An 11,432-nucleotide genomic window follows, 5' to 3' on the forward strand; every position below is an offset into this window, starting at 1 on the left:
CATCATAAACTTCTTGTGGAGAGACATTCACAACTTCCTCATTATCACTGTTACCTACTACAAAAGAGTTACACTTAACACAGTTAAACAGCTCATAATAATGCTTTTGCCACATTTGAGTAATCTCTTCTGACCCACTTACCCCACTTATATTTGTTGGTAAAAAAAATTTAATTGTTCATTCCAAAAATCATTTTGATTATTATTTTGCAGTTTCTTCGCAAGAGAGTCAGAACTTATTATATTTTCATTCCTCTTGATGAAATGTAGTGCTACTTAAAATTTGCATTTGTTTGTTTCTTATACTCAAATATAGGACCGTTTATGTCTGCCTGACTCAACCCAAGCTTTTAAAGCCTTTCTAGCCTCAGCATAAGGCCTTACCTGCATGTTGTTACTCATAGACAAAAGTGTAATTAAATTATCATGGACTCTAAACAATCATGTGCATCAGTTGGGCAGATGCAGTGATCAATCCATGAGGTTGCATGCTATGCATCAGTGATATACTTGTAACTTTTAGCAGGTTCTTTACTTAAGAGGACCAGACCATTATCAGACCAAAACTTAATTAAGTGATTTGCAAATAAGGAACTACCACCAGAAACAACTGCATTCATATCACCCACAATAAAAAAGCAAGTGGTTGCATTATCTTGAATAAAGGACATAACAAAAGCCAACCTATTAAGGTATTCATCTTCATTCTAGGGACTCTCATAAGGTGTATAAATGTTCATAATGTTTAACCCTTTTCCCACCACCACTGAACTCAATTCCTATAGCCCAATCGACATCCAGTCTGTTTGTCAGATGTTACTTTTCTTCCTCTTTACAATACCCCATTGATTCCCTGTGAGGTTCAGGTCAGGTGAGTTGGCTGGCCAATCAACCACAGTAATACAATGGTCAGCAAACCACTTGGAAGTGGTTTTGGCACTGCGGGCAGGTGTTTAAGTCCTGCTGCAAAATTAAATCAGCATCTCCATAAAGCTTGTCAGCAGACGGAAGAATACAGTGCTCCAAAATCTCATGGTAGATGGCTACATTTACTTTGGACTTTTTAAAACACAGTGAACCAACACCAGCAGCATGCCAACCCAAATCATCCCTGACTTTGGAAACTTCACACTGGACTCTGGATTCTCTGCCTCTACAGTCTTCCTCCATACTCCAGACCTTGATTTCCAAATGAAATGCTAAATTTACTTTAATTTGAAAAGGGGACTGTGGACCACTGAGCAACAGTCCAGTTATTTTTCTCCTTACCCCAGGTGAAATTCTTCTGACGAAGCTTTGGTCATCCTTGTTGCTTGTGCACATTTTACTTTCTATGAATATATTTTGACACATCGTTCTGTGAACAGCCAGCCCTTTCAGCAATGACTTTCTGTGGCTTACCCTACTTGTGGAGGGTGTTGATGATGGTCTTCTGGACAACTGTCAAGTCAGTAGGCTTTCCCATAATTGTGGTTGCATGTTCTAAACAAGCCCAAGAGGTTCCCAGTATGTATACTCAAAATTAATCAAACTAGTCAAGCTCAAAATGGAATATTATTATTATTATTATTATTATTATTATTTGAGATACTGGATTTTCAATTTCCCTAAGCTGTAAGTCTTAACCATCAGAATAAAAAATTATAAAATAACTCTTGAGATATTTCAGTTTGTGTGCAATGAATCTTTAATATAAGAATGTTTGCTTTTTTTTTATTAAATTACAAAAAAATAAAGACCTCTTCCATGATATTCTAATTTTTTTAGATGCACCTGTAAGCAAGCAAGAGGCAAAAGCAGCAAGGACCCAAAATTTCATCGGTGATAGAATGGAGAAAAAAACATCGGGAGAAAAAGGGGTCAGTCGGGGGGCCAATTCTCCTCTGGCTAGACGAAACCAACAGTTCAATTCCAGGCTGCAGCAAAGTCATATTGTGCAAAAGAATCATCTGTTTCCTGTGGTCTTGTCCTGATGGCAGTCTAGAAGAAAATGTCTTGACTGTGGATCTGTCTCTGTGACACTCTGGGTCTCATCTACTTGTCCTGGTGACATTCAGGGCTGTAGAGGTCCTCTCTGAGTGCTGATCCACCATCTGGTCTGGATCCGGGTGACTACAGTGACCATCTGATATGGATACAGACTGAACCTGGCTGCTGTAGTGACCTTGGAAAAAGAGAGAAACAGAATAATATTAGCGTAGATGCCATTCTTCTAATGATAGAGCAAGTACATCATGTGTTATGGGAAGTGTTCCAGGTTCCACTTTTCCTAATTAATGCATCCTAAAAATCCTTTCAGTGGATTTAAATATTAGAAACATGTTAGTGTGTGTAAACCAGGTTAAACGGTGATTCTGATATTCTAGGTATTTTCAATAGACCCCGACTGAAATATAGTTTTGCCAATGTTATCGGCCGATATGAGTCTGTCGCTGATATAGCCTATCAGCGAATATGCCGTCGATAGGAATATGAAAAAATTAATATCGACGGCATATTCGCTGATAGGCTATATCAGTGACAGACTCATATCGGCTTGTTGTTGGTGATTTTACAGACATGTATTTTAGGGTTCATTTTCACAGCTTTTATAATTTGTCTATCATCAACTAATGTTTTTCTCAGCCGTTCAGGTCATCGTTGGTTGCTGATGTCACTGGTGGTTTCCAAACTCTTGATTACTCCATCCCCTTCCTATAGTTCTAACTGACTTTCTCTTTTCTTTTAGCATCCAAATTGCTTGCTTTTCTTTCAGAGTCAGCTTCCTCGTCTTCATCCTGGTTTGTGTGTCATCTTCGAATGCACAAATCATACAAATGCAGTAGCAATGGATATAACTGTTAAGACACATTGATTGCTTTTAATATCTGAAGAATTAATTCAACTGAAAACATATAAAGACCTGTGAGGCCACTGTTCCAACACATATGCTCACATCAGATAGGAAGATGGAACATATTAATCTTTTAATCAAATTTACAAGCAGCAACACTGATTATAAGGTCTATTGTATTTTGGCACGACAAGCCGCGCTGCTCGCGTTCAGAGTAGATACAATGTAAGTTAATGTTGCTTTGTGATGTTGCGTTTGAATTTTCATGCCACATTATTTGAAATTAACATGGGCCAAACATTTTTCTGTCAAAAATCGCCTATTGAGAGACCCTGCTATAAAGCGTGCAAAGTATGCTCCCCTTTAATCATTTAAAGCTATCACTAACTTCAGTTCATCACAATCTTTTGAAGTTCCGCGGGCCAGAAGCTTCGCTGTGCTTCACTAAAACCCATCCTTTACACACCTCGCAGGAACAATGTCACGCAACCCCATCATTTCACCAACGAAGAGTCCACTTTAATGACCTTTGAATATAATGCGTATGTTGCCTTGGAACTGGAATAATGGCAAAATTTTATTTATGGTTGAATAAGACAACAAACTGAATGCTGCCTGAACAAGATACCTCCTTACTCCTTACTGAATTTGATGCGATTGGCCAACACCATTGTGGAGATATGGTCGTTCAAAGTTTCAATGTTATTCCATAGATTTAAGCTTTAAAGCATTTCATCCAGGTCGCCATTAGCAAACAATGGGGCGCGCTCTGCTGGAAAAAAAAAAAGTAATTACGCCATTTCAAGCATTTAATCTGCGTTATATGTTCTGTTCAAAAATAAATGTAAAAAATTAATATCGACGGCATATTCGCTTATAGGCTATATCAGCGACAGACTCATATCGGCTTGTTGTTGGTGATTTTACAGACACGTATTTTGGGGTTCATTTTCACAGCTTTTATGATTTGTCTATCATCAACTAATGTCGTTCAGCCTCCAGAAAGCTGGGGTGATGATCTGAATAACAGAAGCTACACAGCAATATGCAAACTTCTGATCAGCACCAAAAATAGAAAAGCAAGATTATTCACAAATGTGAGCCAGTGAGTTTTTGGACTGATGAGACAAAGGTTAACAGCTAAGGGATTGGAAAGCATAAGGGTGGAGAAAAAAATGGAACTGCAAATTATCCTAAACATACAACCAAAGCTTGGTGGAGGTGGTGTCATGGCATGGGCATGCATGGCTGTCTCTAGAACAAGATCTCTTAATTTTAATGATGACTTAATGTATGATGGCAGTAGCAGAATGAATTTGGAAGAGTACAAGACCATCTTGGCTACCAGTATTCAAGAAAATATAAATATAACCCCTGAATATAAGCATCCTGAAATGAAAGCAAGAGGACTCTCAGTTGATACTACAATGATATAATATTATTGGTGAAACTGATTTAGCAAACGCTACATTGCGTTTTTGAGTTTGAGCTCTGGAGAATATGAAATATTCCTGTTTACAGCTTGTTTTGCAGCGGTGAGAATTGTAACCAATCACAGACATGTTTGTTGATCTCTTGAACTCAATGGCCAATCAGAGGTGTTTAAGTTAAGAGTCCACTCACTGCTCAAAATGCCAGAGTTTTTATTCAATGTTGAATTATGCTCGCTCTCCCGACTCCTCTTTCATTAACAAACAATGACCCGATGTACGTAAGAGATTCATTATGCTATGTAGATAACCTTATTGATTTTAATGGAACATTGTGAGAATGCGAACTGAAATTAGTAACAGCTTTTTAATGATTTGTAAAATAAGTGGCCTTTTGCACTTTTGGGGCTATATAGCTATAATCTGTTGAATAAAAGTATTCCACTTTGACCAAAATTGCATACTTCTCTACTACGTAGTAGGCGGAGAACAGTATGCGAGGAGAGTAGTATGGCCGAATTCACAGTATTCGAAAATCAGTTAAGCGAAATGTACCCGGATAACCTATTTTTTAAGCCCGGATTCTGAAATGCATATTCGATGGACACTTTGATATCCCATGTGGCCATGGGAGCGGATTTATGAATGGCACTGAAGTGCAACTGTCACTGGTAGTTCATGTGACAGTATCAATATGGCAGATGTAGTACGTCCAAATTGTATTCATTCTACCCATATTTATAATATATGGACATACTTTTTTAATGGTTAAGTAAATTCAGATTCAAATGTATTACCTACTCAGTACACAATTTTGGACACACCGTTGTTTTTCATGCTGCCAAGAGAACCAACGGCTGATTACACACAAAGTTTTGAAAGTGACATATACATATAAATGCATGATTCACTCTGAATATGCAACTGACATGATACTAGCATGGGACAAAAATATGGCACGTCAAAATAGATATGTGCATTGTAAATAGATTACAAGAAAAATATATCAATATAAATTTTAAATTCCATTTAGATTTTTTTGCCTTGTAAATAATCACACTACACATTGCTATTCTTGTCATGGTGGAGCCCTTGCTTACATTACATCTGCATCTAATTAGAAAAGCTTCACTAAATGATCTGATTCTTAAAGGGATAGTTCACTCAAAAATTTAAATTCTGTCATTAATTACTCACCCTCATGTTTAACCACTTATGTTACATGGGCAATTTTAATGATGTCCTTACGTTTCTGGGCCTGGGAATATTTCAGTTGCATTGCTGTCTAGGCAGTGTCAGAAGCTCTCGGATTTCACCAAAAATATCTTAATTTGTGTTCCGTAGACAAACGAAGGTCTTACAGGTTTGGAACAACATGAGGATGAGTAATTAAAGGGTCTGTTCAGCCAAAAATGAAAATTAAACCATAAATGACTCACCCTGACGTCATCCTAGGTGTATATGATATTCTTCTATGTATATGATATACTATGCCCAGCCATGTGTCATCTGCATTGACCACAGGGCCACAGTGCAAATAAAAACAGCAGCAACTGGAGTGGTGACCAGGGCAATGAGTCTTCTGCGTATGGGCCTGCATATCCGAAAACCCACCCAGTCCCCATTCCTGCATAACTGCACATGAAATGGGCCCAAGTTTAATAACTTCAACATTTCACATTATCACAGTTTATTTTATATAGTTTAGAAGATGGTAATAAAATATGACAAGAACTCATAGTTAAACTTTGTCAGAACAAATTCATCTTGATAATGTTAGATAACTTTGATAGAAAGGTTTGCAATGGATTATAATCAACCATAAATTATTCAGACAGCTGTTAGTATGACATTTACACAACTATCAATACTTAGTCATGCAACCTTAGCCTTAGCCTTAATGACTGTCTGTAGTCTCCTGGGCATGCTGCCATCCAGGTTCATGCAAACCTGAACTTTTTTCCCAGACTTGGTATGAATAATTTTAGTCCCAATTTTGTATCAGTTTTACTGGTAGTACACTATTTGAAGAATTTTTGGGTATAATTTGTCACAGTTTAATTTATTTTGCCACCCTCACTTACATAAATGAACTATAGTGTCCTGCACCCACTAGTAAAAAAAATATATTAAAAATTATATCTGGTCTCTGAATAATTTTTGGTTTGATTGTATATCCCTCAGTTATTTTCATACTTAATTATGCCCATTAAAATATATTTTACAAGTTTTTGTTACTTTCTTTGTTCATTTATTTGCTCTATGCATCATCTGTAATTTAATAGCATTATAGCTGCTCTATTGCCATGACATAGTACTGTAATGATGTGCTTTGCTGTAATAATGCAGGGAACCACTCGTTATAAATGTCCTGTGATATTTTTCACAAATAGAAAAGGTTTTTTTTTTTTGTTTTTTTGTTTTTTTTTAAATCTGAGACGTGCTGCGATTTATATTCAAAGCCACTCATATGATGCAAAAACACTCAAGCAAGCAAAACGCGCAACGCGTGCATGTATTTGTACTGTTGCAGAACGAGAGGGACAGTAGTATTACCTAGCACATTACACACAGGCTACTAGGTTCACTTTCGCCAGAAAGTCATGTATGCCTAAGGTTGAAAATAAATCATGCTTATAGTGAATGCCCCTATGAATTGTATTTTTTTATGATTTAGTTTTAATCTAAATGCATGTGCTAAGTGAGTGAACATCAAAGATCACACAACAAAAGTGTTCAAGTGTTTTCTCTCTCTCTCTCTCTCTCTCTCTCCCTACCATTTAGTAATTTGTGCATTGGTTTACTTGTTTTTGACAAGAGAGAGAGAGAGAGAGTTTATATTTGTACACCTAAATGTAAATTATTCAACAATTGTTTTGTTAACAGCACGCATTTTAAAGTAGTTAAGATATTTTAAACTTTGGTTAAATAACAATTTCAACAGTATATACATATAACACTTAATTTCCATATGCCACGATGCCTTAAAATTCCATAGAATTTGTGCTGCCTTAAGTCAAAATGTTGTTCAATCAGGAAATTAAAGCTTTATGCCCAAGCATTCTGTTTCAAGAAAGATGATGCATGCATTACATAAACAACATACAACTTAAGCTTGTATTGTAATATTAATTTTACATTTTAATCAATTTCTGCTAATTAATTATAGATATATGTTTGTGTTAATAGAATATTTCCTTCAAAATTGCTTGGATAAAGAAATTGACTTTTTTTAATCAATTACCTTTACCGGCAATGTGCAGTTTAGAACCCATTCATTTACATAGATCCCACACAGCATTATTCAGTGTGTTAATGTAATTTCCACCGAAACAGGAAGTTAGCAAGGGACATATTGTGTGCCCTTTTTTAAATAGTCAGTATGTTTTTTGCGCAACAGCCACAGTTTTATACAAAATTAAGTCTTCTAGATTTCTTCTTTAGATTCAATGTAGAGCTGTAACTATTATAAAATAATAATAATAACAACAACAATAGCATTATAATCTGGGGCCCGTTCTTCGTACGTCGCTAACTCAGTTAGCTGGATTTGAATGTTGACGATTTGGCGTGATCTTGGATCATTTGGTTCTTTCGAAGCTCATCCCGGAGCTGCTGTCATAGCAACAGGTCCGTTAGCTTAAACCTGCACGGGAGCAGGTTTATTTCATGTAAACAGGATTAGATCGCCTCTTTTCAACCAGAACTGATACTCAAAATATGCCTGCTACCACCGCTACTTTATTACAAGAGTATCGTACTGATCCAGGGACAATAATTTTAAATAATAATCATTACAAAAATTATTTAAAAATAATATAAAAATGTTGTGTAGTCCATAACAGCCTACTATAGACAGACAGTTTTACTCACTGAAATATTTATTTGTCATAAAATTATTACTTCATAATTGTATTAGAGTCTTACACACATGCTATACAGATAATAGAGTCGTGCATTATTTTGAGTGATGACCGCTATTATTAGAGTGGCTTGATGGAGTGCAGGAGATGCAGATATCATGATATTGACCCTTTAGAAACTTTCACTAATGCTGTCACGTAACAAATCTGTCCAAATATAAAATGAAATGAATAGATAATTTCTACATTGAAATAAAAATGTAAAGACTGCACAACTATTATAAATTGCGAATCTAAACAATTGGGAATAATGAAAAAAAATCTAATAAAATAAAAACATGTATCTATTATCTGTCTCATGTATCTATTATCACATTTATGTAGTTTTGTTTGCTTGGCTGTTTCCTTATAAAAATCCAGAAATTTGTCAAGTTTTTCGTCGGGTGTCATTTTAAATTATATGAAGTCATTACATTGCCGTCTTGCCACCAGCCAATTGCTGCACTGCTGATCATGGTTTCGATTATCGATACATATCCCCTTTTAAGACAACACATGAACGCGCAATTATCTCACATAACTCAATCCAGCGATACTAATCATACACAACAGGTGTGTTCGAAGAACCCAATTAGCCGGATCAGGATTAGCACGATGATATCATCTTGGATGTGTCATTTGATCTCGGATGTAATAAGCGACATACGAAGAAAAGGCCCCTGTTCTTCAAATTTGCTGTTTATAATACAGAGGATGTATAATGATTAATGTTTTATCTAGTTCATTGTGGTTTAAAATACTACGGTGTAGAATTCAAATGGGTTGGATACATTTTGTGGTCCCCAAATTATCTGTCTCTGCAATATTGTGTCTCTCAATCGGAGCACTCTGTGTGCGTGCTTTGAAGGTGACACGAGAAGCCAGACTTCATTTACTCCAATGGAAAGCTTGTTTAAACTTTCAGAATCACTCCTTACCCCTTATATAGTAAACTATTTACATTTAATCATACATAACATAATGAATGTGTGAAGAATTTACCAATTTCAGCAGCTTTAGTGTTGTTATAGTGTAAGGGCCAGGATGCTTCAGACCCTCAAGAGCATTTGAGAAAATTTTATGAGAAGCTAAAGTGCAAATGATGTTATCTAATTTTGTTGATCTATATTGACAGAATACATATCTTCCAAATGCTAAATTTGTCAGTGTTTTGGAAAACAATAGTTTATAGATAACCTTAAGACTAACATAAACATATGACAAAGTTTTTATGCACACCAAGACTATTAATTTGAATAAAATACAATAGAAAATGTAATATTATCACAATTTAAAATACTGTTTATGTTCCAATTTTAAATGTAATTTATTCCTAAAGCTGAATTTTCAGCAGCCATTATGGCAGCTTTAAGTGTCAGTTAATCCTTCAGAAATCATTCTAATATGCTGATTTGGTATATACATCACATTATTAGTGCAAACAGACCAGGGTGATCTCGAAAGTGTGGATGTTATCCCCAACATTGAAACCAAAAAACATTATGTATACTTATGTTTTTGTTCCAGGTTATATGGATGGGTGGGCAGAGCGGCTTTCCTCAGGGGCTGGTTCAGGGCAAGGGGGCAGAGACGATTCTGAGGGTGGTCCTGATAGGCTACTGAACAGCCAGGTGGAGCAGCAGATTATTCTAGCCGTATGGCAACTTAGGGAGGACATGCAGAGTGTCATGGAACGACTAGAGGTGGTTGAAGGTCTTGCAACTGCAAATGTAAGAAAGCTGAATAAAAGCTAAATTGTTATTTGTATACTGAGCAGTACAAATAAAATAGACAAAACTCTGTATGGTTTCAGTAAACAAATATTAATTAAAATATAAAATTAATAAATGTAAAAAAAAAAAAAAATAGAAAAGTTTTAAGAATCGAAGGAATAGCATAAGTATAAACAATCTGATTGCCAGAAAGTTTAGCCATAGATGTTATTATGGCATGTCATAAATGTTATGCAACTTTTAATGTCATTATTACTTTTTTGCAAAATATTTTCTTCATCACTATTTATTTTTTATTAATTCCACCACTTGTGATTTTGATGAGCAAATAAAAATTCACGTCTTTATTTTATTTTATCTTTATATTTGTTTTAAGGCTCAAAGTTCACACCGGAGATCCTATTTACAAATGACAGCTGTAGAGACTGAGGTAAAACATGTTGCATTCTTTGTATGACTCAGTTCCTGCTTGTCACTGCTTTTCAATCATATGGTGTGTATTTTGATCAAATATGTATGTAAAAGAGAATTATTTAATATTTAAATTTCTGTTTTACAGGAGAAATGGTGGCCATTTGACATCTCTAGACGTACATTGCTGCTGTTGTTAGTGTGGCCTTTTGTGACTCAGGCACTGTTGTTTCTGCTGAGACGGAGGAAAAGAAAAGATTAATATGTGCTTATGAATTTACTGTACTGAGTTCAAATGAAAGTAAATGTCATAATGATAACTAATTAATTGTGAACTAGCGTTTGCTGCTTCAAGTGTAGCACTTTGTTATCATGATGTGAAGAGAGTAAATGTTCTAATCTCATATCTCATAAATCTGATTTTTTAATCTTTTATGAACAAGATGAATGCAGTTCTCGGAGACATCCTGGAGTTAACTGTTTAATTTTATGTCAATGATGCATTACACATAATTCTGGTTAAATGTAGGTGTGTGCATAGACTTTGTCAGTAATGTATGAGAAACATACTATGAGATACATACTATCATATTTTGAAAATTAGTCATGTTTAGTATATCTGTGCTGATGGTTGAAACCTTGATTGGTTGATCTTGTAAATGCTATCTTGCACCACAACAAAGGATTACAGTCCAGCTGATCTTACTTGCAGGATGCCAAGCACTATGTATAACTGACAAATTATTTTTTTTTTTAAATCTAAAAGGGGGGGGGGGGGGGTGGCTGCAGGGGCCTTCAAGTGGCAACCAAGAACCAGCAACACCATATTCTGACTGTGATGTTTGATAATGAGAGAATACACAAATAAACTAAACCGTTGCATATATATATATATATATATATATATATATATATATATATATATATATATATATATATATATATATATATATATATAATGGTCATGTACTTGTTACTTCCATTAAACGTCCAACTTTAAAGCATTTGTTCACAGACAGAAAGTATATTTCATGGGTTCTTAACGTTGTGCAGCTGCAACTCAGAATGAGTTTGAATGGTTGGTAGATTCCTTTAGTAATATCTAGGGGAGTAAATTAAACTA

At 35.3% G+C, this 11,432-nt stretch overlaps 1 protein-coding gene across 7 annotated transcripts in view; it reads left to right on the top strand.

Moving 5' to 3' along the window:
- Positions 1-10,713, top strand: part of acbd4 (acyl-CoA binding domain containing 4) — a 34,533-nt gene extending 23,820 nt beyond the window's left edge. For all 7 annotated transcript variants that reach the window (XM_052610756.1, XM_052610753.1, XM_052610755.1 and 4 more), the window contains 3 exons: positions 9,693-9,895; positions 10,275-10,328; positions 10,458-10,713. In XM_052610756.1, the coding sequence (XP_052466716.1) occupies positions 9,693-9,895; positions 10,275-10,328; positions 10,458-10,571 (371 nt within the window). In that variant the 3' untranslated portion in view covers positions 10,572-10,713. The remainder of the gene's footprint in view (positions 1-9,692; positions 9,896-10,274; positions 10,329-10,457) is intronic.
- The last annotated feature ends 719 nt before the right edge of the window (positions 10,714-11,432 follow it).

This window comes from Carassius gibelio, chromosome A12 (assembly GCF_023724105.1).
Source record: "Carassius gibelio isolate Cgi1373 ecotype wild population from Czech Republic chromosome A12, carGib1.2-hapl.c, whole genome shotgun sequence".
In the NCBI taxonomy this organism is placed as follows: domain Eukaryota; kingdom Metazoa; phylum Chordata; class Actinopteri; order Cypriniformes; family Cyprinidae; genus Carassius; species Carassius gibelio.